Here is a 26,685-nt window from a genome sequence, read left to right as displayed (position 1 = left end):
CCTCCCTCCTTCCTTCCTTCCTTCCCTCCCTCCTTCCCTCCTTCCCTCCTTCCCTCCTTCCCTCCTTCCCTCCTTCCCTCACTTCCTTTCTTTCCTGTTGTGGGACCTGAGCTCAGGGCCTGGGCACTGCTTTAAGCTTCGTTTTGTCCAAGGATAGGGCTTTACCACTTGGAGCCACAGCGCCACTTCTGGAGTTCTGGTACTTAATTGGAGACAAGGGTCTCACAGACTTCCTACCTGGGTTGGCTTTGAACTAGAATCCTCAGATCAAGCAGCTAGGATTACAGGCATGAACCAGCAGCACCCAGCTGGTCTAGTCTTCTGCACTCATTAAAGACGTGCAAAAAAATGGCAAAAGAGTGGCAAAAACTGGTGCTGGTGGCTCATGCCTGTAATCCTAGCTACTCAGCAGACTGAGATCTGAGGATCACTGTTCAAAGCCAGCCCGAGACTCTTATCTCCATTTAACCAGGAGAAAACCAGAAGGGGCTCTAGGTCTCAAGTGGTAGAGTGCTAACCTTGAGCTGAAGAGCTCAGGGCCAATTCCCGAGCCCAAAGTTCAAGCCCCACAACCAAAACAAAAGTTAGCATGTAAGACTTAAAGGTTGTTTTAGTCCTCATGCGGCCGTTAAATGTTGGTTAAAAGTTGGCTTTTTCTGCTGGGCACCAGTGGCTTATGCCTATAATCCTAGATACTTTGGAGGCTGAGATCTGAGGGTCATGGCTCCAAGCCAGCCTATGGAGAAAAGTCTTGGGAGACTTTTTTTTCCCTCCCCTTTGGCCAGTCCTGGGGCTTGAACTCAGGGCTTGTGCACTGTCCTTGGGCTTTCTCAAGGCCAGCACTCTTCCACTTGAAGTACAGCACCACCTCTGGCTTTTTTTGTCCGTGTATGTGGTACCAGGGAATTGAACCCAGGGCCAGTCAAACACTCTATCACTTGGCCACTCTTCCCGGCCTCCTCTCCCTCTCCTCCCTCCCTCCGTTGTCCCCCCCCCACCTTGCGCGCATGCGCGAGCCAGTCCAGGGGCTTGATCTCAGGCCTGGGTGCTGTCCCTGAGCTTTTGTTCAAGGCTAGCACTGTACCATTTGAGCCTGGGCACTGCTTGCAGCTGTTTCTGTATATGTGGTACTGAGGAATGAAGCCCAGCGTGGTGCGCATCCTAGGCACTCTACCACTAGGCCACACTCTTGGCTGCTCAGGGAGACTCCTTATCTCCCATTAACCTCTCAAAAACCAGAAGTGGCACTGTGGCTCACGTGGTAGAGCACTAGTCTTGAGCACAAAAAAGCTCAGGGTCAACACCCAGGCCTTGAGTTCAAGCCCCACAACTGACCAAAAAAAACCAAAAACAGTAGTTGATTTTTTTTCTCTTTAATCCTGTCAGTGGAAAATGTATCGTTCCTCTGCTACTTTCAGGAATGAGAAGCACCTTGCTCTTTTGGACGGGGGTGGTATGGGGATAAGGAGCATTGAAACAGGTTCTATCTCCATAGCCCAGGCTAGCCTTTCACTCACTGTGTAGCCCAGGTTGACCTTGGACCCATGATCTTTCTGCCTCAGCTTCCCAAGTGCTGGGAGATGGCAGAGTCAACCACTGTGTCGTATCATTCCAACTTTCTGAAGGGATTTACATTTTCTCAACTGTAGCTTGCTTACGTTTCTTTGCATTCTTAGTGGGTTTTGTTTTTTTTTGTTGGTGATTTTTTTTTTGTAGCTTATGCATCTTATGCATCTTATAGAATGATTGGTGTCATGTAGCTTTTGGCATTCTGATCAGAAGTAGAAATTGTTGGGTGCGGTGTGGTGGCTCACGTCTGTAACCTTAGCTACTCAGGAGGCTGAGATCTGAGGATCAAGGTTCAAAGCCAGCCCAGGCACAAAAGGACCTGAGACTATTATCTCCAATTAACCTCTAGAAAATAGGAAGTGGGACTTGGCTCAAGGGTAGTACCATAGCCTTGAGCTGAAGAGCTCAGAGACAGCGCCCAGGCTGAGTTCAACCCTCATGTCCCAACCCCCTCAAAAAAAGTGGAAATCCTTAGTCTTCTAATAAAATAAAAAAATTCAGGGAGATCTAGAATGGTGGAATGGTAGAATTATCTAACCAGTTTTAGCTATAGATTTTGGAATGGATGCCACCAGATCTCATGGTCCGCTCCAGGGTCCTGGTTTATTTCCATAGCGCCAAATTCTAATATGTATCTGATGGCAAGTATGCTTTTTCTTTTTTTTTTTTTTTTTTTGGTGGTGGTGGTGGTGGAGAGATTTGAACTGAGCCATGTGCCCCATTCTTTTTGCTGCTGTTCTTTTTCAGGCAGGTCTTAGGCTGGCCTGTACCATGATTCTTCTACTTAATGCTTTTCCTATAGCTAGAGGTCAAGGCTTTCTGTTGAGATGGGATGGGGTCTTGCTAGCTCTCCCTCCCCCCCATTATCTTTGAATCATGATCATCTTGACCTCCATCTACTACCAAGTACTTGGTGTTGCAGACATGAGCCACGAAGTCCAGCTTTTGTTTTCTTAATTTTTTTGTTTTTGTTTTTTCCGCCCCTCCCCCCCCCCTTTTTTGTCAGTCATGGGACTTGAACTCTGGGCCTGGGTGCTGTTCCCAAGCTCTTCAGCTCAAGGCTACCACCCTACCCCTTGGTGGTTAATTGGAGATAAGAGTCTCACAGTCTTTAGTGCCCACGTGGGCTGGCTTTGAACCACGATCCTCAGATCTCAGCCTCCTGTGTAGCTAGGAGGCATGAGCCACTGCTCCTGGCTTGTTTTGGTGTTTGATTGGGTCTCATTTCCTGTCTGGAGTGAGTCTTTTTTCTTTTTTTTCCCCCCCAGTTCTGAGGCTTAAACTCTTGGGCCTCAGCTCTGTCCCTGAGCTGCTTTTGCTCAAGACTAGCGCTCCTGCCACTTGAGCCACAAGCATCATTTCTGGCTTTTCTGGCTTTTTCTTACCACCTCAACATAATAAAGGAGGGGTTGTAATAAAGCTCACAAGTGTTTTTGTTTCCTCGCACTGAATGGGTTGAAACCAACTGCTTTTTCATGGTGTTGGCAGACTTGTATATTCACCATAGGGAGAACTTCTGATGGAAAGCCTGGAGAGGAAAATACCACCTCTAGAAAATAAATGTTCAGTGATGTTCCCAGGGGCAGATGATTCTGAATAAACTCAGAGTAGATCTGAAACTTCCACCAAATAGAATAATGTTGTTTTCATTCATCCAATACTGTTTTTTGGATAACTATAAATTGCTAGGTATTTTGCTCAGGAAATGCCAAAGCCACTTAGACTCAAACCTTTTCATTTCTAACAAACAAACAGCTACACAGAAAGGGAAGAGGAATGGTGTTTTGGAAAATTGAGAGAAGACCTAAGAATTAGATTAAATTAGATGTTTGGAGAAAGGTGCAAAGAGGATGGTAAGGATGTTTCAAGAGAGAAAAAAGAGTAGAATTTTGAATGGTGGTGAGTGATGGGAGGAATCGGCAGCATGTATTCCCACGAGGTCAGGATTAGGAAAAAAAAAAAAAAAGTTCACCTGTGGCCTAGTGCTGGTGGCTCACACCTGTAAACCCTAGGTACTCAGGAGGCTGAGATCTAAGGATGTAGTTCAAAGCTACCCCAGTCTGTGAGACTCTTATCTGTAATTAACCAGTAGAAGACTGGAAGTGGTACTGTGGCTCCAAGTAGTAGACCTCTAGCCTTAAGTGAAAAAGCTCAGGGGCAGTGCCTTGGCCCTGAGTTCAAGTCCCCCAACCCACGCCCCCTCCCCCCAAAAAAGTTTACCTCTGTTCTAGCCTAATGACTGAATCACTCTCTGACACATGTCAAGTTGAATGAAGAATTGAGTGATTTAGTCAGAGATGTTAAACATGCTGATTCTCTGCTGTGGACTCAGTTCTGCACTGGCTTGGGCGGGTGTGACCATGTGACTCCTCTGGTAAATGAATTGAGTGACTTTGAGTGAAATTTCTTTTCCTCATTCTCTGGTACACCAAGTGGGGGTAGAGAAGGCGGCCGCTCTAACACTTAAGTAACAACTAGGTTGGACTTTGACATTAGGACATTAGCAAGGCTTAAAATTCTAAGTTATTGAGACTTGGGGCTGTTTGGAGATCATATAGCCTATCCAGACTGCTACAGTAGTTTTCATCTGGTTAGAGTCCTCAGGTGTTGAAAGGTAGTTGGAGAGAGACTGACCTCATGTATCTTGCTGTTATTTGCTTTAGTGCTTGCTTGTTAGGCGAGGGCTCATTTTTAAAATCAATTAGTGTTGATTGTATTTTTTGCCAGTTTTAGGACTGGATACTGTCCTTGGGCAGCGCTCTGCCATTTGAGCCACAGCACCACTTCCGGCTTTTCCCCCTATGTATGTGGTACTGAGGACCGAGGCAATTCAAGACCATGCTGGACAGGAAAGCATGAGTCTGTTCATTCCCCACCCCCTCCCAGTCAGGGGGTTTGAACTCCTGGGCCTAGGTTCTGTCCCTGAGCTTCTTTTATTCAAGGCTAGTGCACTGCATCACTTCCACACTTGCAGTCTTTTCTGAGTGGTTTATTGGAGTTTAGAGATTCGCAGACTTTCCTGTCTGGCTGGCTCCAAACTGCCACCCCCAGATCTGAGGCTGAGGTCTCCTGAATAGGTAGGATTACAGGCATGAGCTATTAGTCCTGTCTGTGAGTCCCTTATCTCCAGCTTACCACAAGAAAACAGAAGTAGAGCTGTGTCTCAAAATGGTAGAACACTAGTCTTCAGCAAAAAATAATCAGGGACAGTTTCCAGGCCCTGAGTTCACTGACTCCCCCCAAAAAAGTTTCTGTAGGGAGAAGATAAAAGGGGGAATGAAAAGTTTAGGGGTTTTTTTTGTTTTTTTGTTTTGTTTTGTTTTGTTTTTCAGTCCTGGGGCTTGAACTCAGGGCCAGAGGACTTGGGCTTTCTCAACTAGAGCTCTACCACTAGAGCCATAGCACCATTCCAGCTTTTTTCTGTGTATGTGATACCAAGGAATCGAACCCAGGTCTTTGTGCATGCTAGGCCTGGTTGTTAGTACTTACAAATCTTCAGTCTAAGTAGAATTGCATGTTCAGTCTTCTGTATATCACATTGCAGCAGTTTCCTGTCCTCCTAAGTGCCAGGGAACAGAACTAGTGAAATACCAAGCTTGCTCTGAGCCGTTGTACTTCCGAAACATTCTCCTTTCGGTGTGACTTTTTTTGTTTTTTGGACACAGGATCTTGATATGTAGTCCCAACTACCCTAGAATTTGTTTTGTAGCCCAGGTGGGTTTCTCCCTCCCCTACCCCTCCTCCCCCATCTCTCTCCCCTTGCCTTTCACCCCTCACTTTTCCTTCCCCCCCTCCCCTCTTGTGGGGCCTGAACTCAGCTGGATGCTGTCCCTGAGCTCTTTTTTTTTTTTTTTGCCAGTCCTGGGCTTGAGCTCAGGGCCTGAGCACTGTCCTTGGGACTTTCTCAAGGCTAGAGCTCTACCACTTGAGCCTCAGCACCACTTCCGGCTTTTATCTGTGTATGTGGTATCAAGGAATCCTTTTCCGAGTTCCTAAGAGTTATCCTGATGACTGGCGTGCCCTGAGCTCCTCATCCTGAAAGGGGCCTGGAGTGCACCCCGTGAACAAGTAGCTGAGCTTAGCCCTGCGGCCTCCGTGCTCTGGGAGCTGCATAGCTTGCTGAGAGTGGGGATGACGTGGGCAGGTGACGATGGTGTAGCCCTCCGTGCGTGTCAGCGGGGCTCCAAACGTCCCACATTCTTGGCAGAGGAGGCAAGGCTGCTGGGTTCCACTCAATTCCCATTATTCACTTGACCCTGGAAAAGGGCCCACGTGAGCTGCAGAGGGATGGTGGGGAGGAGAAACCAGACAAGGGCGCTGCCTGTCGAGGCCTTCTGTGAACCCGGGCCTGCTTTGCACAGCCACACAGCCTTTTTGACCCAGGCCAGTAGTTCCATGTTAGAATAAAAAAAAGTTCAGTTTCTGTAGAATTGGGAGATGAGACAGTGAGGTTATTCTTTATAACGATGCACTTGGGCTCATAACGCTGTATTTCTCGTGTGTGTGTGTGTGTGTGTGTGTGTGTGTGTGTGTGTGTGTGTGTGTGTGTGTGTGTGTGTGTTGTGGGAGCGGGGGAGACTGTGACACCAGGAGACAGGAGAGAGGAGTGTGTGAGCATGCCCCAGCAGCCTTCCACCTCGCCGAGGTAGAGCAGGGAGAGAGTGAAGGGGAAGCGGAAAGGCAGCTCTGTGGTTAGTGGAGCTTAGTGATGTGGCACGGGGGAGCAGCACTGCTGGGAACAGCTAGCAGGGAGAAGGGAACGATTCTGGAGTCATTTGGTTACTTCCCTGTCTGTAGCTGTCTCCCCACCCACCCTGTTCCTCCCTGGGTCTACACCTTGAACTTGGCTCATGAACTTAGGGTGAACGGTGATGACGGGCTTGGTTCTCGGGGTTGTGGGGCGCTGACTGCCTTTCACTTAGCCATGCGCCCGAGACACAGGCAGGCACTGCTGGAGCTGAGGATGAACGTGCTGGGCTCCTGGGTGCCAGAGGCTCATCCCCTGTCCTGTGCCCTCCTGTCCTGTCCGGGCACTGGGCGCTCCCTTCCCTGCGCCATTCTGTCCCTCTTTGCTCTCTTGGTCTTGTCTTCCCTTTGCTTTCTTTCTGTTGTTCTGAGAGGTGGGCAAGTCTCACGGAGCCAGGCCTCCAGCCCTGTTTTTAGCTGGTTTTTAGGATAGGGCACACGCCTGAGCTGTGAGTCCTGCCCCGTTAGGCCTCCCGTGGTCACTGGGGTCTCACTGTCCAGATTCCCTCAGTGGCGATGGCAGCTGGGACTTTGCCGCCTGGCCCGGCACCACAGCTCTCCTCCTGTCAGCGGCACGCATAGCTTGGGATGTGCGGCCGTACCACTGCCCGCTGAGCTGGAGACGGGAGGCTTGCGCTCCCTGCCTAGGCCCTAGTTAGTGCACAGCCTTTTGAAACATTTTCTGTGTTCCTGTTATGAAGCCCTCCAGGCAGCACCTGAGCACGTCCTCACCGCTTACCGCTTAGCCTCACCCGTGTCCACTTCACAGAAGGCTTAGCAAACGAGGAGGGACTGAAGCAGGGGCGCTGGCGGCCGCAGGAGTGCGGTGTTCCCCGTGCCAGGAGCCGAAAGGCGCTGAGGCCACATCACTCTGAGGCCACATCACTGAGCAAGCCCTGCCACTGTTAATGGCCACTGTTCATCTTGAGTGGGCACCGCTTCCACGCAAGCTTTTTGACCAATACAGTTTGCACTATCTGGTACAGTTTGTGGTGGTTTGCTTTTTGTTTTGGGGTGGTTTTTTTGGTGGGTTTCTTAGTGTGTGTTTTGAAAGTTAATACGTAGCTTTGACAAGACCTTAGCATCCCCAACCGCTGGGATTACACACATGTGCGAACATGCCCTGCTCAGTAGTTTAGCTGATGCCCATTGTTGTCTTTCTTTAATGGTTGAGTGGATTATAATTGCAATTCTCAGCCTAGAAGCAGCTCCTGCCTCCCCCAGCCCTGGGCCCTGTCAGGGAGCCCTGGGTTGTGGCTTTGGCAAATGCACTTTGTGTGGCTGCATCTGTCGCATGCTGGGCCTGGGCCTCAGTGAGCCTTGGTGGTGTAGGTGGGCCAGGGCTTGGGTAGGGCTCTTCTCGTTGTTCAGTGGACCTTGGTGGCGTAGGTGGGAACGGGGTTCGGTAGGACCCAGTGGCGGCTTGGGTAGGGCTCTTCTCCTTGTTGCTCACTCTCCTGCTTGCTTTTTTTTGTGGGTCATGGGGCTTAAACTCAGCTTGGGCGCTGTCCCTGAGCTCTTCAGCTCAAGGCTACCCCCAGCTAAGCCCCACTTGCTCTTTTCTAGAGGTTCATTGGAGATAAGAGTCTCGGGTCCTTTTGTGCAAGGCTGGCTTTGAACCTTGATCCTCAGATCTCAGCCTCCCGAGTAGCCAGGAGTACAGGCGTGAGCGGGTCAGTCATTGCTTTCTGTTGAAACTGGCCTGTGGTTCCCAAACAGTCCATTTCTTTCAGATACTGATGATGTGGGTTTTGGCCAATTGTTCTATTACTGAAGGAGAAGTTTAAGACAGAACTTTGGGATTTTACAGTTTTTAAACTCTATAGAATCAACTTGAAAATGTACAATTATCAAAAAATGTAAAAACTCAGACTGGTGCCACTAATCCTAGTTCCTCAGGAGGCAGAGGTCTGAGCATCACAGTTTAAAGCCAGCCCTGGCAGGAAAGCTTGAGTGGAAAAAGCTCAAGGACTCCCCACACCCTGAGTTTAAGCCAAGAAACAAAAAAGCCAAGAAAACAAAAAAAATTAGGACCAGGAGTTTAGCCTAGTGGTAGAGTGCTTGCCTAGCATGCACGAAGACCAGGGTTCGATCCCTCAGTACCCCATTCATAGAAGAAAAAAAAAAAAGCTGGAAGTGGTGCTGTGGCTTAAGTGGTAGAGCTCTAGGCCTTGAGAAAGTCCAAGGACAGTGCTCAGGCCCTGAGTTCAAACCCCATGACTGCCAAAAAATAAAATAAAAACTCAATTTAGCTTTAAGGAATGGCTAGGTTAAGTGTGGGTGGGGGAATTAGCAATAGAACTCAGTAGTAGAGTGCTTTGTAGCATACAAGGTCCAGGGTTCAGTTCTCAGCACTTCCAAAAGAAAAAAGCTGGCTCAGGGACCAGGGCCCAGGCCTTGAGTTCAAACCCCATGACTGATCCAAAATAAAATACTAATATTTTACTGGGGTATCTTGTAGGGAACAAATATTGTATTCTGTTTGAATACAAACGGAAGAATTGGAGAGGAGGACATATAGTACTAATTAGTACTTGAAGTTCTAATGCTTCCTTAAAAATCAGTTTCTCTCCCTTCTCCACTCTCCTTTCCCCCACTATAAGGTGCTGAGGTTTGAACCCAGGGATTTGGTACATGCTAGGCAAGCATTCCACTGAGCTACATCTCTACCCCTTGGTTTTATTGAGGAGTCTTGCTTTGTAGCTTAGAATTTGATCCTCATACCTGTGCCTCTTTTTTTTGGGGGGGGGCACAGTGGGGGAGGACGGCAGTCTGCTAGGACTTGAGCTTTGTCAAGGCTCTACCAGTTGAGCCACAGAGCTCGTCTGGCTTTTTCTGTGTATGTGGTAGTAAGGAATCGAACTTAAGGCTTCCTGCATGCTGGGCAAGCACTCCACCACTAGGCCAGACTCCAGGCCCACACTTCCTGTGTCTCCCGAGAGCTGGGATTACAGCAGTCAGCTGCCGTGCCTGACTCAGACGGAACTTTTCCATGTTTTCCTGCACATAGACTGGTACACTACAGAATTTCTAGGGGTGGTTTGTTTTAATTTTTTTCTGAGAAGTAGACAAAAACTTGCATGTGACGAAATCATCTATGTTACAGTAAAATAAAGGAAGCTATTACGCCAACAATTTCCTTTACCATATTAAGCAGATAGAAGATATTTCTATTAAGAGAACTGAAGCATTGTATGTATCCACTTGTGCATTAAATCTAATTTCTTGCTTGTTAGTAAGTTGAGTTTACTGAGGATCTGTTCAGTTCCTGACTAGTTTACATTTATAGATTAAGAATGATAGGCTGGGTTCAGTGGCTCAAGCCTGTATTCTCAGCCCAAATCTCAGGACCCAGAGGACCGTGGTTTAGGGCCAGCTCAGGCAAGAAGTTAGTGAGACCCCATCTCAGTCAGTTAAATAGGGCATGGTGGCATGTACCTGTAGTCCTCACTACTTGAGAACATCACAGATAGGAGGAGGAGAATCATGGTCCAGGGCCAACCCTGGGCAAAAATGAGAGTAACTGGGTCCAAAAAGTAAAGCAAAAGAGAGGATGCTAGGGCGTCTCAAGTGGTAGAGAGTGACACACAGCGTTCAAACCCTCCTACCATCAAAACCAAAAGAGGACGAATCATTGGTTTTTAGATTGTTTTTTCTGCCACAGACATCTATCTGGTTCTATCTGTGTGGAATCCTGAAACCTTATTTCTGAAGCATCTCATATTAAGCTGCAAGAACCAAGTTGCCTTGATTTTTTTTTCCTAGACCAGCGAGGGAATCATTTATTGGAGATGAATCCATTTTTTCCTTTGTAGAGGATATTGCAAAATCATGAAGTATTTATATTGTACAGGGCACAGTGAACCTTCTTTTTTTTTTTTTTTTGGCCCCCTTCTCTTTCTGGCCCCGCTCGCTCCGGTCAGGCTCGCTCCGGCCCCGCTCGCTCCGGCCCCGCTCGCTCCGGTCCCGCTCGCTCCGGTCCCGCTCGCTCCCACACGCTCCGGCCCCGCTGGCTCTGGCCCGCTCGCTCCGGCCTCTCTGGCTCTGGCTCGGCTCGCTCCCGCACGCTCCGGCCCTGCTCGCTCTGGCCCCGCTCGCTCCGGCCTCGCTGGCTCTGGCTCAGCTCGCTCCCGCACGCTCCGGCCCTGCTCGCTCCGGCCCCGCTCGCTCCGGCCACCACTCGGTTGGGCTCCGCTTGCTTGCTTTCGCTCTCCGTCGCTTGTTGCAGTCTCGTCTCTGCCACTTCCGGCTTGGTTGTGTATGTGGGATACCGAGGAATCGAACCCGGGTCTTTGTGCATGCTAGGCAAGCACTTTAACCGCTAGGCCAAACTCCCGGGCCTGCAGTGAACCTTCTTATACATACCATGCAGTTCTACAAATAGATCCTAATAATCTGCCATACTTGTTTTTAAAAACGAGTGACATTTAAGGATGATGCCCTACTCCTGCCCTACTCCAAATCTCTTCTTATCCCTCAAGCGAATTGTCAGGATGAATGTGGTTCCTGGGAATCTCATGTGCTTTTGCTACCCACAAGTACATCCAGAAAGTAGCATCATTTTGTCTGGTTTACAACATGATAGAATTTTTTTTTTTTAATCAGTCCTGGGGCTTGAACTCAGGGCCTGAACACTGTTCTTGTTTTTTTTTTGGGGGGGGGGAGGAAATCATAGGGCTTGAACTCTGCCTGGCTCTGTCCCTGAGCTCTTCAGCTCAAGGCTACTTCCCTACCCTTGAGCCAAGCCCCACTTCCCCGTTTTCTAGAGGTTAATTGGAGATAAAGAGTCTCAGGTCCTTTTGTGCCCGGGGTTGGCTTTCAACCTTGATCCTCAGATCTCAGCCTCCTGAGTAGCTAGGATTCCAGGTGTGAGCCACTGTGCCCAGCTGTTGGGGCTTTCTCAAGGCTAGAGCTCTACCACTTGAGCCACAGCACACTTGCTGGTTTTTTCTTTTCTTTCTTGTTGGCACTGCTCCATTTTGTTTATTGGACACTGTGAGACATAGTTCATTATGGAACGTGTTTCCTTACTAACAGCTAGTCTGTGTTCTTTGAGAGAAATACTGTTAATGTTTTATCCTGCAAAAGCTTTACTTGTAAAGATTGTGCAAAGATACTTAGAGCCTTCCCATGAGGGCCAGCATTGAGAAATGCACCTGCTAAGGAGCGAAGGACTGCACAAAGGCCAATGCGGGGGCTGGGCAGCCAGCGCCGGCGACTTGCTGCCAGCCTTTCTGTAAGGTATTTTGGGTTAAGGAGAGTTTACTCCTTCCATACGCCAGCCATAGTTTCTCCCTCCGGATCTCGTTTGTGTTGCTTTGCACGTGTTTCCTGTCATGGTGACTCCCTTTCTTCGTTCTGTTTCCTCAGGTGGTACCAGAGTAAGATGGACGGTAGCTTCGATTGTGATTGTGGTGAGCTGGAGCCACCTGATCACTAACAAGACCTCTTCTGCCAGCCGCCAGCCACCAGGGCTTCCTGCTGAAATACAGCAACAAGGGAAGACGCGAAGCCAAACGGAACTCGTGCTTACCAGCACCTTAGAACGATGTTGCTCAGGACCAGTCAAACACTGAACGAATCTGCACTGTGAGGAGAATGTTCATAGAAGCCTGTCGTGCGCATATTTATTCCCATTTTTGTTAAATGTTAAATCGTTTAGCACAGTATATCGGAGTGCATAGTATGTCATTTCATTCCGTTTGAGTTTCTTGAGTGTTTCTTTCAACTTTGTCTGCAGAGTTGCTGCCCCTTTCTTGAACTATGAGTCCTGCAATCTTTTTAAGTCTCCAGATGAATAGAGATTTTTGAGCTTTAAATCTAAGGGGAACTCACCTGGCCTGATTGGCATCTGCGATGAATATCCACAACGCATCTCCCTGTGGAAGCAGAGTTATTTTTCTTCTCCCTTTTTGAAAGATCTCTCCTTTTGATGCCAGTTTTCTTCCTTGTTTACACAAGTTCAACAATTGGAAAGGAAAAGGCAATAGTAAGGGTTTCAAAATGGCAGAGAAATTTGAAAGCCTCATGAACATTCATGGTTTTGATCTGGGCTCTAGGTATATGGACTTAAAACCATTGGGCTGTGGAGGCAATGGCTTGGTTTTTTCTGCTGTAGACAATGACTGTGACAAAAGGGTTGCCATCAAGAAGATCGTTCTTACCGACCCCCAGAGTGTCAAGCATGCCCTCCGTGAAATCAAAATCATTCGAAGACTTGACCACGACAACATTGTGAAAGTGTTTGAAATTCTTGGTCCCAGCGGAAGCCACTTAGCCGACGACGTGGGCTCCCTCACGGAGCTCAACAGCGTCTACATAGTTCAGGAGTACATGGACACAGACCTGGCGCACGTGCTGGAGCAGGGCCCGCTCCTGGAGGAGCACGCCAGGCTCTTCATGTACCAGCTGCTGCGCGGGCTCAAGTACATCCACTCCGCAAACGTGCTGCACAGAGATCTCAAACCAGCGAATCTTTTCATCAATACCGAAGACTTGGTGCTGAAGATCGGCGACTTTGGTCTTGCACGGATCATGGATCCTCACTATTCCCATAAGGTGGGTAAAAGCCGAGCTGGGAGTCCGGCCTTGCCCGGGGAATACACCTTCCTAACAGCGGCCATTTGTGCACAGGACTTTCTGGAAGTAAAGTTAGTTATTTCAAAGTAAAATGGGGTTATATGTTTGGTAACCAAAGTGCTACCCAGAGGGTAAGGGAGGCTGCTTCAGCTTTCAGGTTTTCTTTTGACATAAATCTGTGCTGTCCGGTAGTTACAGTACAGTAGTAGTTGAAAGTCTAATTTTACATTAAATCTGCATAAACAGCTGCAGTTCAGTCAGAATCACTTTCCCTTAGAAGCATCTGCTTCCATAAGAGGATGGAATGGCATTGTTCAAGCAGAGCCCTTGTCTTTTGGTTTTTCTTTAGTTGAAATCTCCAGTGGGACCCTAATGTTTAAAATACAGAAGTGGAGCTGCTTTGATTACAAAGAAACCCGAGTTCAGCTGCTCACCTTTCCACAGTGTATGTCCCAAACAGTCACCTCTTCATTCTCATGTGTGCCTCACCGCCAGGGACAATAGCGCCAGGTTTTTTTGTTTGTCTGTTTGTTTTGGTGCATCATCACCGGGGCTTGAACTCAGCTTGGGCATTGTCCCTGAGCTCTTCAGCTCAAGGCTACTGCTACCAGCCTGCCCTTGAGCCAAACCCCTCTTCCTGTTTTCTAGAGGTTAATTACAGGTAAGAGTCTCGGGTCCTTTTGTGTCCAGGCTGGCTTTGAACCTTGATTCCTCAGATCTCAGCCTTCTGAGTAGCTAGGATAGCTCCGGTTTTTTTTTTTTAAAAAAAATACTCTTCATCATATAAATTGGAGTCCTAAATTGCAGTAGATGCCACATCCTCCCCAAGTGAGTAACTGAGATGTAGAGGCCAGGGCACTGAGCTGAGGCCGTCTCTAATACTCTTGTGCCTCTGTTTCTGCTTCCCGATGCCGTGCAGTCTGAAAGCGGCATCTTGAGCGGTTACCATAACCTCTGCGTTGGCACACCAGTAAAATGGAGAGCCTGTCCGCCTGCGCAGATCCTCAGCCTCGTGAGGGCGGGGTGGGATAAAGTGGACTGCACACGGAAGCACATTTCAGCTCTGGCAAGTCAGTGCAGGAGGAATGGCATATGCCTGCCTTACTGGCAAAGCTGGTGTAAGTGGTGGCTCTGGGGCTTTTCCCGGCCTTGCCTCAACATAAACACATTTAAGGTTCAGCCCCTCTTTTTTTTTTTTTTTTTTTTAAATTGAATTCATGCCCCCCTTCCCCCTGCCAGGCAGCAGCAGGGTGGGGCAGGGGCTGGGGCATTTGCCCCCAGCAGCGAGGGTCAGCCCCTCTTCTAAAACAAGCTTTGAAATGTGTGGCCTAGCATTGTACAAGGCTTTTGGGGGGGGGGGGTTGTTTTTGGTGTGTTTTTTGGGCACAAGTTCTTACTGTGTCTGTCTAAAAGTGTGAGAACCTGGAAGATGGGATTAGAAATGAGTAGTACTGCCCTAGGAGTTAGTAATTACTATTTTGGGGATGGTGTTCTTTATCTGAAATAATAGAAATTAAAGTATGTTTTGTGGTTTCTTTAGGGTCATCTTTCTGAAGGACTGGTTACTAAATGGTACAGATCTCCACGTCTTTTACTTTCTCCTAACAACTATACTAAAGCCATTGACATGTGGGCTGCAGGCTGCATCTTTGCTGAAATGCTGACTGGTAAAACCCTCTTTGCAGGTGGGTATCGTGATGTACGAGAATTATCCCACACTGGTAATCCTAGCTACCCAGAAGCTCAGAGGTGAGGGGAGTGATTCAAAGCCAACTTGGATAGGCAAGGCTGGCAGAATGCCAGTAGTACGCTAGCCTTGAGCAAAGAAGCTCCGAGACAGTACCAGGTCCGGAGTTGAAGCTGCAGGAGCAACACACACACACTCACACAAAGACACTCTCACAGAGCAATCATTTTGTATTTCTCTTTTTAGGGAGATCTATGGAAGGTTTTAAGTTAGAAGACATCTTATTTCCTGGACCTAATTTGCTCTTTTTGTGGAGCCCTATTTGTTAGTCTGTGTTAAGGGACACCCAGTTCATTTTCTGGTAGTTTTTAGTTCAAAGTCCACCAGGTTGCATTTAGCTGGCTTGCTCATGGTTGACCCCTGCTACCGAGCTATCCCTCCAGTCCAGTAAGTGTGTCTTGATCCCTGCACTATTATTGTTGTTTGAACCCTTTGCCTGACTGCTGTAACTAACCAGAAAGGTTTCTTATAAAGCTGCTGCTGTGATGAGTCTAAGGAAGTACGTGAGAGAACCTGGTCAAGAAGAGGGGCAGTGAGTGATCTTGAACAGTGTTATCATCGAGTATGAGTTTATATGATAGTCTTTTAATCATAACTATCAAGGTAGAGGCCGTGCCAGTGACCACGGGAAAGAAAGGCAAATGGTGGGATCGAAGAGTTGTCATTTTAATAGGAATAGTGAAGGTATTTAAGAATACATAGAAATAAGCCGGGTGCAGTGGCTCACGCCAGTAATCCTAGCTACTCAGGAGGCTGAGATCTGAGGATAACTGTTCAAAGCCAGCCCAGCCACTAAAGTCAGTGAGACTCTTACTTCCAAATATCCCACCAGAAAACCAGAAGAGGGGTTGTAGCTCAAGGGGTAGGGCAGTAGTCTTGAGCTGAAGAGCTGAGGGACAAAGCCCAGGCCCAGAGTTCAAGCCCCACAACCAAAAAAAACAAACAAACAAAAAAAACCCAAAACTACATAGAAATAAAGGTCTGAATCTGGTAAATTCAGGAATCAGTAAGAAAAGCTTGGTGGAATCCAGGGTGTCAAAAATGATAAATATTTATAACGATTCTGTGTGGAGCCAGGAAACTTCAGAGGGTGTCTTAGAAAGCAAACTGAGGACTGTCAGAAACACAGGAAGCTGGGGCCGGGAGTTTGACCTAATGGTAGAGGGCTTGCCTAGCAAGTATGTGGTACCTAACATACTTAGAAAAAAAGCCAGCAGTGGTGCCGAGGCTCAGTGGTAGAGTTCTAGCCTTGAGAAAGCCCAAGGAATATGTTCAGGCCCTGAGCTCAAAGTCCAGGACTGGCAAAAAAAAAAAAACCCAAAACCACAAGCAGCTAAAAATGTCTCCTGTTTAGTTCTTTTCTTTTGTTGATGTAACTTTTCTTCTGCCATGTCTTCCACGTGGCGGCCCTGTACTAGTTGTGGATTGTGCTTAGTACAGAAGGGAGAGTGTGGGGCAGATCCTGTTCTCAGAAGAAGTGGGGGACATTGTTGAAGACGAGATTTTTTTAAATTGTTGAGGTAATGTATAGAGGGGTTACAGTTATATTTGCTAGATAGTAGGTGCATTACTTGTCATGTTTTTATACCCCTCCCAATCATCTTGTTTTCCCCCTTCCCATTTCAAATAAAAGTGTATATATAGTCTACCAGGTAAAAAAGATACAGTAACAATATGAGATTAACCAAAGGGCAGCAAAGGAGAGGAGATTTACCATAGTACATTAAGAAAAACCATCCGAAGTGATTTTTTGGTGGGGTGGGGTGGGGTGGGGATCATGGGACTGTAACTCTGGCCTGGGCTCTGTCACTGAGCTCTTCAGCTCAAGGCTACCGCCCAAACCTTGAGCCACAACACCACTTACCTTTTTCTAGTGATTAATTGGAGATGAGTCTCTCCGCTTTGTATGCCTGGGCTGGTTTTGAACCATGATCTCGGCCTCCTGAGTAGCTAGGATTAGAGGTGAGAACCACGGCACTCACAGATTTTTAAGTCCTGTTGCCACTCTTGGCTTACATAATACTAAATCATCATCACCCTGTCCTTGTATTTATTGAACTGTCCTCTGTGACAGTGATTACATTTCACTTTAGGAAACCCCACATTTAGGAGGTTGAGTCAGCGTGGGCTACATAGAATAAGAAAAGCAAAGTAGATGGAAATTTTTATTTTTCTTAGGACTAATACTATGATGAGAGGTTACATCCTGATAATGGCACACCTTTAGCACATATAAAATGTCTTGTGAGACAGCCCTGGTCATGAGCGGTCACTTCAGTCCTTCCTCCCCTAGCTTCTGCAACCACTCATCTGTTTTTGTCTCTATGGACTTGTCTGGTCAAGATATTTAATATAAAACTGTAAAACACTGGCTTGAGTGCCCTGTTTCTTTGATGTGGCAAGATGTTGGCAGTTCCTTCACCTTGTGGCATACATTAGCACCTCCTTTTTGTTGGTTGTAGCTTTCCCTCATTTTGTAGTTCATTTATTGGTGGCTAGCTCTTCGGGCCGCTGTGGATGTGTGTATAGGTTTCTGCATGCCTGTGTTCTCACCCTTAGGAGCAGGAGTGCTGGGTGACATACGCCATTTTATAGGTGTGACGGTGTGAAGTCATACCTCGTTATGGAGGTCGGATTCACAGCTCCCTAGTAATTTAGGATGTTGAACATCATTTTTGCAGAGTGTGGATCAAGATTTCTTGTCCATTTGTAACTTTTTTCTTTGAGAGTTCTCACATGTTCTGGATACAAATTCTTTGAGATACGCAGATTACTGTACTTTCTCACACACCAGGTTCGAGCTGCTTTTGCCTTTCTTGACTGTCTTTTGAAACAAAGGAAATTAAGGCCAGGCTCCAGTAACTCATGCCTGTAATCCTAGCTACTCAGGAAGTGGAGATGTGAGCACCACAGTTAGAAGGTAGCTTGGGCAGGAAAGTCAGACATTTTATGTCCAATTAACCACCAAAAAGCTAGAAGGAGTGGGGGGGGTGGGAATTTGGCCTAGTGGTAGAGTGCATGCCTAGCATGCACAAAGACCCGGGTTCGATTCCTCAGTACCACATAGAAAAAAACGGAAGTGGCGCTGTAGCTCAAGTGGTAGATAACTAGCTTTGAGCAAGAAAAGCTGCAGGGTAGCACCCAGGTCCTGAGTTGACTGGTCCTAGGACCAGTCCATGCACACATTTTGTGATGAGGCCCAATTTACCTTTCGTCACTTGCCTTAGAAAAGTGGTTTCTCAGAAATCATTCCAAATTCAAGACCATGGCTGTTTTACTGGGATGTTTATGGGGTGCCGGTGAGGACCCCACTTGATTGTGGGTATGTTAGCACTGCCTGTTGAGTGTCTAATGATGTTCACCGTAAGGGTGAAATGTTTTTGAGACGCCACTGAGCTCGGCTCTCCTTCCCTGGGAGCGGGGTTGGACAGCAAGCACCACAGGCCTCTTTCCTTTCCTGCCAGATGGGCGGGCAGCTGAGCCACTGGCAGGACACAGTTCCAGGTAGCCCTGGGCTCCTGTGGAGGAGGTGTCGGCAGGAGGCTGCCCTGCTTTCTCCACAGCTGTAGGCTAAGAGCTCTGGTCACAATCAGAACTGTCTGAATGAATTTCTAGAAACTAGTGGAAATGCAAATGGAAATTCTCACCCAGTGAACTTAAAAGTTTCCCCTTTTATTCTGTACGAGCAGTCTTGAATTAGAAATGCTAACGGAACCTCACACCCACTAGAGAAGTACCATAAAATCCACTTTATTGATGCCAATACAGATCTTAACGTTAAAGCTGTAATGAGTATTACTGATACAGCTCAAGCTGCGTCTTACTAAGGACAGTTTCCCTGCGTAGCCCAGGCTATCCTCGAACGTTCAGTCCTCCTGCTGCACAGCCGTTGGTCCACTGGATCACTTTCTTCCCCTGCGGCCATGAGGCTGTCCTTGGAGCCCGCTCTCCATGGCAACGTGCAGGCAGGCGCAGGAGCCGCTCTGCTCTAAGGAGACGGAGCTGCTCACGGCCGAACTGTTGGCGGAGGGTAAAGCCAAACCCCATCACTACAGTATTTTACTGAACAATAGCTTATTCCCAAGTAAGAAAACATCAAGAATGTACAATGTGGTTGGTGTTTTGTGCTTTCAGGTGCACATGAACTTGAACAGATGCAACTGATTCTAGAGTCTATTCCTGTTGTCCATGAGGAGGACCGTCAGGAGCTTCTCAGCGTAATTCCAGTTTACATTAGAAACGACATGACTGAGCCACACAAACCTTTAATTCAGCTGCTTCCGGGAATTAGCCGAGAAGGTACAGAACCGGGGTAGGGCTGGTGTGGAGATGCTGGTCGCCTTCTGATCCCCTTTTGTGTGAGGAGCTGAGCCCAGGATCTTTTTGTCTTTGGAGTCATTTTCCAGTCAAGGGAACTGTTACTCCTTCTTGGTTCTAACCCCCTTTCCTCTTCCAACTCAGCCTGCTCACTGGTTGCAGGCAAGCATACCATCAGATCACTGCCTGTGTGGGAGCCCCGTGAGCGAGGGGGATGCTTTTGATCTGGCTGGACACGCTGTGTGAATCCCCTGAGCAATAATGCACTAATTACAGAATAGGTAGGCTATGCAAAGGAATGGAGTCAGGCTGAAATGGAAGGGGAAACAAGGTATATGAAGATAGGTTTGGTCCCAGGTACTGTGGGAATTAAGAAAAACATAGTTCAAGGCCAGGAGTTTGGCCTAGTGGTTGAGTGCATGCACATAGACCCAGGTTCAATTCCTCGGTACCACATGCATAGAAGAAGCCAGAAGTGGTGCTGTGGCTAAGTGGTAAGGACAGTGCTCAGACCCAGGACTGGCAAAGGGAAAAAACCACAGTTCAGCTCCCGTAGGTTTGGCTAGAGGTATGGTTCCAGTGGTAGAGTGCTTCCTCTAGCAGGGCCCTCGCCATAGTCCCGATGAAAACTCTGAACACGAGAATGTGAGTTGGTGCGAGTCCTCGGTGGGGTCTGCATTGTCTTCCTCGAATTGAGCTGGGGGTTTGGCCGGCGCTGGGCTCTCTGATAGGTGTTGGATGTTTGATAATGGTTGGCTCAGTTCACATATGACAGAACTATTTTAATTCAGTGAAGATTTATCACACTAAAAAAGATTCCAACTTCTTACAATTGGAGCTCTAATTTTGGAAAGCACATTTCAAGGTAATAGGAACTTGGTAAAAATACACTTTGTCCACCATCAGCATTGTGTGGATTATTCTCTTAGTTCCTTGTATGTCGCCTGCAAACGGCTCTGGCTTCCCCGCGGCCAACACCGCCCAGGTGCTGGGGCTTTGGGGTGGTGTTTACTTGTGTGGCCGGTCCAGGCTTGAGGGTGCTGTGAACAGTGAGTAGAGAGGTGTGTGGGTGGGGTGCACACCCACACGAGGACAGGCAGGACAAAGCTTTATCAATGTGTTGTATTACGTTTTTTTTTTTGTTTTTGTGGGTCATGGGGCTCGAACTTGGCCTGGGCGCTGTCCCTGAGTGCTTCAGCTCAAGGCTACCACCCTACCCTAGACCAAGCCCCACTTCCCTTTTCTAGATGTTAATTGGAGATAAGAGTCTCCGGTCCTTCTGTGCCAGGGCTGGCTTTGAACCTTGATCCTCAGAGCTCAGCCTCCTGAGTAGCTAGGATTGCAGGCGTGAGCCACTGCGCCAGGCTTGTATTGTTTCAATTCAGCAGGTTCAAGTAGCCAATCGAGGACTATCCAGCAGGTTCAAGTAGCCAATCGAGGACTATCCAGCTCTGTTAAATCCCAGATCTAAGTCATAGTATAAGACCCAGGTATTAGGTTGAACTGTATGAAATTGCTGTTATTTGAGCATTGTTGGCTGACCAAAAATGGCAGTTTCCTGTCGTTTGGCCATAGTAAGAGACTGAATTACAGGTTTTGCTGTGTCGACGGACATGATCCCATTTCTTTTGAATGAGCGTGTGGACTGGTGGTACTCGTTGGTGAGTGGGAGAGCCCTCAGCTGCGCATGTCCAGATCCCCTCTCAGCATCATCTCCTCTCTGTTCTGCAGCACTGGGCTTCCTGGAGCAGATTCTGACCTTTAGCCCCATGGATCGGTTGACTGCGGAGGAAGCGCTCTCTCACCCTTACATGAGCATTTACTCCTTTCCCACGGATGAGCCCATTTCAAGCCATCCTTTTCACATCGAAGATGAAGTGGATGATATTTTGCTTATGGATGAAACTCACAGTCACATTTATAACTGGGAAAGGTAAAAGAATCCTAAATTAGAAAAACACTTACAGAACTAATTCAGTCAACTGTGTTCACTTAAGCTTCTGCACAGCTTAAGAGAAAAACGCAGTCGAGTGCCGTGACTCACTTCTGAAGTCCTAGCTCCCCAGGAGGCTGAGATCTGGAGATCACAGTTTGAAGCAAACCCAGAGTCCTTGAGATTCATCTCTAGTTAACCCCAGAAAACCGGCAGTGCTACTATGGCTCAAAATGGAGTGCTAGGCTTGAGCTGTAAAGCTCATGGACAGCACCTAGGCCCTGAGTTCCAGACCCATGAAAAGTGCTGTTTCAAAAAGTGTAGCATGTTGATGAAAATTAAGAGAGCTTTTTAGAGTATGAAGAAGGGTCAAAGATTGGAAATCTGAGCCATGTTAATGGATTGCCTTTACTAATGCCACCTTACATAGCCTTAAACCTTATGTTTGTGTGTGGGCATGCTGATTATAAAGCATGCACTGTGCCACCAAGCAATAGTCCCTAATACTTACTGCCTTAGTTTAATCTCTTCGGGCATTTTTGATTCCCAATACACAATGACATGAAGGTAATTTGGGGGCATAGCATAGATTCAGTCAGGGGTATTTGAGGTAGAAATAATTTGAAACAGAATGGTAGCTGGTTGAGGAAGTCGAGGAATTTCTACTACAGGTAGCAGTCAGTAATGTGACCAAATAGTGTAAGGCTTCAAGTTATGCGTCAGAGCTCCTGCTTTCCTCCTGAGGGTTGAGGTATTTGTGCTTATTTATTTTTGTCCCCAGGCCTGGGCACTGTCCTTGGATACTTTTGCTCAAGGCTACTTTTCTGCCACTTGAGCCACAGTGCCACTTCTGGCTTCTTCTGAGTATGTGGTACCCAAGAATTGAACCTAGGGCTTCGTGCATGCGAGGTGAGCACTCTACCACTAGGCTAGGCTCCCAGGCCTTTGTGCTTGTTTATAAACAGCTTCCAAGCATCTCTTCTGAGGGGTGGGGGCAGGCCTGGGCTTGAACTCAGGGCCTGAGCGCTGTCCTTGGGCTTTCCTAAGGCTAGCACTCTACCACTTGAGCCACAGCACCACTTTTTCTATGTATGTGGTACCAAGGAATCAACCTTGGGTCTTCAGTTGCATGCTAGGCAAGCACTCTATCCCTAGGCTGAACTCCCGGGTCTAAACCTCTTCATCGTTAGTCTGCCTTCCTCCATTAGAGAAGCAATTTGAGACTAGAGGGGTGTGGCATGTGGCATAGGGTGAGTGACTCTGGTAGAGCTGAGTCGTAGACCTACAGCAGCCTGGTCATCATTAGTGAGTAGAAATGAGAAAGCCACCTGTCTATCTAGAATGCGACACTCGAACTTGAGTACTCCGAGGGCCACTGGCACTGTAGAAGCACATCTTACCTACACCGGTTGGTTGTACGGAGGCCGGGCTTGCTGTCCTCGTGTGTACCTAATACTCCACTCACATAAAAGGCATTCTTCAGAGACTGGAACAGAAACGTCTCAAGTTTAGGGTCGGCCTAGGCTATCGAAAAACGTATCAGAACGCCTTTGGAAAAGAAAAACATGTAACTGTTATCACACAACTGTCAGTTATACAGTAACAGAACACCCTGTTTTTTTTCCTTTCAGGTACCATGATTGTCAGTTTTCCGAGCATGATTGGCCTATACATAACAATTTTGATATTGATGAAGTTCAGCTTGACCCGAGAGCGATGTCCGACGTCACCGATGAAGAGGAGGTACAAGTGGACCCCCGGAAATACTTGGATGGAGACCGAGAGAAGTACCTGGAGGACCCTGCTTTTGACACCAATTACTCCACAGAGCCCTGCTGGCAGTACCCAGACCATCATGAGAACAAGTACTGCGACCTGGAGTGTAGCCACACCTGTAACTACAAAACGAGGTCACCGTCATACCTTGACAGCTTAGTGTGGAGAGAGAGCGAGGTGAACCATTATTACGAGCCCAAGCTCATTATAGACCTTTCCAACTGGAAAGAGCAAAGCAAAGACAAATCAGATAAGAGAGGCAAGTCCAAGTGTGAGCGGAACGGGCTGGTGAAGGCCCAGATAGCGCTAGAGGAAGCCTCCCAGCAGTGGGCTGAGAAGGAGAGGGAGAAGAAGCAGGGGTTCGATTTCGATTCCTTCATTGCAGGCACTATTCAGCTCAGCTCGCAGCACGAGCCCACTCATGTGGTGGATAAGTTAAATGATTTGAACAGCTCAGTGTCCCAGCTAGAATTGAAAAGTCTGATAGCAAAGTCAGTGAGCCAGGAGAAGCAGGAGAAGGGCATGGCGAACCTGGCACAGCTGGGAGCCTGGTACCAGTCGTCCTGGGACAGCCAGTTTGTGGGCAGCGGGGAGGAATGCTTCCTCATCAGTCAGTTCTGCTGTGAGGTTAGGAAGGACGAGCAAGCTGAGAAGGAAAACACATCCACCACCTACCTGGACAAGTTCTTTAGCAGGAAAGATGAGTCTGAAGTACTAGAAACGGAGCCCGAGGAGGAGGGCGGGCTCGGGGCCAGCCACAGCGGCGAGTTCCTCTTCAGCAAGCAGCTCCAGTCCATAGGCCTTCCCCAGTTTCCCAGCCCCACCGGGTCACCCCTGAAGTCAGTCCAGGCCACCTTAACACCCTCCGCTTTGAAATCCTCCCCTCAGATCCCTCCCAAAACCTACAGCAGCATCCTCAAACACCTAAACTAAACACTCAGCAGACAGTTCTCTTCGTACTTTTCATGAAATGTGTTTTGTCTTTTTTTATTACTAGTTTTAAGTCATTTTTTTTTTACTTGAATCAGAAGGTATCACTTAGTAAGGAATTAATTTGTTCTTGGTTTTTAAAACCCCGTCTTTTTTTCTCTCCCTGTGAGAGTTTTCATTGTAACTGGCATGTCTTTTGCACACACGGAATAGAGTGAGCTAATACCAGAGGGGAGACGAGTGTGCTGACACTTGGTGTTCTCCTACAAGGAGGTGATTTACAGGAAACAAAAACCTTGCCTTGAAATTTACACAGTGAGACTGTACATAATTGCATGAAATGCCTATTTTTTTCCAAAACATTTTTCATTCATTAGTATTTTCCACTTTTTCATACTGTACACATTTCTTAAAGCACATGATACCAGCAGCAACTGAAGATGAATGCAGAGTTTGGTACACATGTGTTATCTACCTCAAGGTAACAAGTCCATGGCAGAACCAGTTCCACCACAGCCCCAGCGTGCCCCCAGCGTGCCCTCTGCGTAGCGGCGTCCACGCCATCCTCTCAAGTGTTCTGCGGTTCCTAGCGCATCACATCTTATTTATTTTAGCAAATCAGTCTATTTTCTGTATTTAATGATAAAAAAATTCACTAGTATAAACCCTTTCTTTGTAACTACACTTAGTCCACGTGGCACTCTGGTTTGTTGCCTACCTAGCTGAACCTATGCCATCAGCTCGTCCTGCAGCCCCGCCTCCACTTCATCCACTACTACCTGTTCATTTTAAGTAAGTACTCACTGTGTATAGGAATTTGTATTTTGGAGGTGCTTGATCTATCTACAAAGAAAATTTAGGAATTACTTTATTATAAAATGCTCCTAGAAGTCTTAATTGTGTTTATTTTTAAGCCTGTAACGTTAGATTTGTGCATGGAAGTAATTAAGGTACATCACTATTGTAGTTCCCGAGTCGTCCACGGTAGACACCGTTGTTTCTACTGAATGATCTCGTCCTCAGCCCCCAAGGCAAGCATGACTAAACTAGGTTAAATGTAGCATGGACAGCACAGGCTTAGAGTTGGTTCCAGCTATTTTATTTTGCTGAATACTGTCTGTATCTTTGGTTATCTTGTTTGAAGAAAAAGGACAAATAAAACATGGCCAGCACATGTGGCTCCTGTCTTGTTTTTTTCTCTAGCTGTTACTATGGAGATTTTTGTTTTTACTTTATTTTTTTTTATTGTAATTAGTAAAAGGGTTACATGATATTTGCCAGATAGAAGGTGCATTAATTCACATACATTGATACCCTTTCACATGTCTTGATACCCATTTCCCTCCCCCCCCAAACCCCCCACCTGTCCTATGGAGATTTTTTTTTAATTTTATTTTTTTTTTTTGCCAGTCGTGGAGACTGAACTTGGCTTTCCTCAGGACTAGTGCTCTACCACTTGAGCAACACCACCACTTCCAGTGTTTATGTGGAAGTGAGGAGTCAAACCTAGGGCTTCATGCATGCTAGGCAAGCACACTACCCACTAAGCCACATCCCCAGCCCTGTACTTTTCATTCTTGTCTATTTTTAGCAAATGGGCTGCCAAAGCACTTTTTCCTGGCTTACTGGACCTTCGTGTGGCTCTTACTATCTTCCTCTCAGGTCAGGACCATCTTCCCTTCCCAGCCCTTCTCCAGCACCACATCCACTGTAACACTGGCTCCTTTATTCCAGTATCTTTAGATCCTGGACGAGTGACAATGATGGGGTTTAATTTGGGATTACTTTATTCTCGTGATGACTCTCTTATCAGCTGTGACTGGGTCTTCGGCTAATCCTCTTCCTGAGTGAAACAGGGCACCAGGTCCAGTCTCAAGTACCGTCATTACGTTTTGAGCTACCAAACCCATACCCTTAGCGCAGCCCAGGCATTATCCAGTTATGCCTCAACACTGAATACTTTAACTGAAAGGACCCTGGAGATTAAAATTTGAACAACAAACCATGTCCAGTGTAGAAACAAGGCAACATGACTCTTCCAAACATCAACAGTTTCCCTTTATTTTTGTGTACTGGTTCTGGGGCTTAAACTCAAGGCCTAGGCACTGCCCTTGAGATTTTGTGCTCAAGGCTGACACTCAACCACTTGAGCCACAGCTCCACTGGTGATTCATTGGAGCTAAGGCTCTCAGACTTTCCAGCCCAGGCTGGCTTTGAACTGTGATCCTCATATCTCAGCCTCCTGCGCCCAAGCCCAGGACTGGCAAAAAAAGAAAAAGAAATTCAATAAAGGTACAGAAATCCTGAAAGAAAAAAAAAGTGCTAGAACAAACCCCCAAACCCAAATAAAACTCATCTTTCCATTAGGATGGAACGAGTTGAAGATGCGATGTCAGGGGTTGAGGATGAAGAGGTAAGTAAACCCTGTAAGAACTCTGGTACTTGCCCCAAGTCACTCACAAATCATAGGCAATGGAGAACTAGCAAACCAAAGAAAGGTGCAAAACCTAGGAGACAGCCGCAGATAACTGCCCAGTCTTGAGGGAGTGATCATGAAGCGGTGGCTTTCAGATCACCACATAAACAAGATCACCAAAATCTCCCAAGACAGATATGCAAGGCAGTGGTTCACACCTGGAGACTTGAGATTTAAGCATCAAAGTCTGAAACCAGCTTGTGCAGACGAGTAATGAGAGACTCATTACCAGTTAAACAGCAAAAAGCATAGTGTTGGGCAGGTGACAGCCACAGCTCCCTCCACCCCATCAACTGCACTAGGATGTTGGTACAACAGCACCCCCCAGCCGCACTGGCTCTCAGCGCCTAACCCATCATTAAGCAGATGCGTGACTATCAATTATGCCGGGACCTGGTGTCTAAGGCAGAAGAGGAAATGCCATGAATTAATGTTTTCAAAATGAAAAACTACCCTTGGATTCAGGGCTCAACAACCTGCTGCACAGCACAGCTTCTTACAAACTCATTGTATTGTATTACTTTCAAGTTCTGTTGGGGTTTAAATCAGATGCTGTAGCACAGACTACACAGAACACATCTGCCTCAGGTTATCAAGTCAGCCTTGCATTCA

At 47.2% G+C, this 26,685-nt stretch overlaps 1 protein-coding gene across 1 annotated transcript in view; it reads left to right on the top strand.

Moving 5' to 3' along the window:
* The window catches only part of Mapk6 (mitogen-activated protein kinase 6), a 29,152-nt gene extending 4,383 nt beyond the window's left edge, over positions 1–24,769 (top strand). Inside the window, exons 2-6 of the mRNA XM_090358398.1 lie at positions 11,686–12,873; positions 14,435–14,579; positions 18,776–18,940; positions 20,690–20,891; positions 22,523–24,769. Of these exons, the coding sequence (XP_090214524.1) occupies positions 12,319–12,873; positions 14,435–14,579; positions 18,776–18,940; positions 20,690–20,891; positions 22,523–23,600 (2,145 nt within the window). The 5' untranslated portion in view covers positions 11,686–12,318 and the 3' untranslated portion in view covers positions 23,601–24,769. The remainder of the gene's footprint in view (positions 1–11,685; positions 12,874–14,434; positions 14,580–18,775; positions 18,941–20,689; positions 20,892–22,522) is intronic.
* The last annotated feature ends 1,916 nt before the right edge of the window (positions 24,770–26,685 follow it).

The sequence above is a fragment of the Megascapheus bottae genome, chromosome 25 (assembly GCF_031878675.1).
Source record: "Megascapheus bottae isolate mThoBot1 chromosome 25, mThoBot2.hap1, whole genome shotgun sequence".
In the NCBI taxonomy this organism is placed as follows: Eukaryota; Metazoa; Chordata; class Mammalia; order Rodentia; family Geomyidae; genus Megascapheus; species Megascapheus bottae.
The sequence above is the reverse complement of the archived record's forward strand: the minus strand, read 5'-3'. Positions and strand labels throughout refer to the sequence as shown.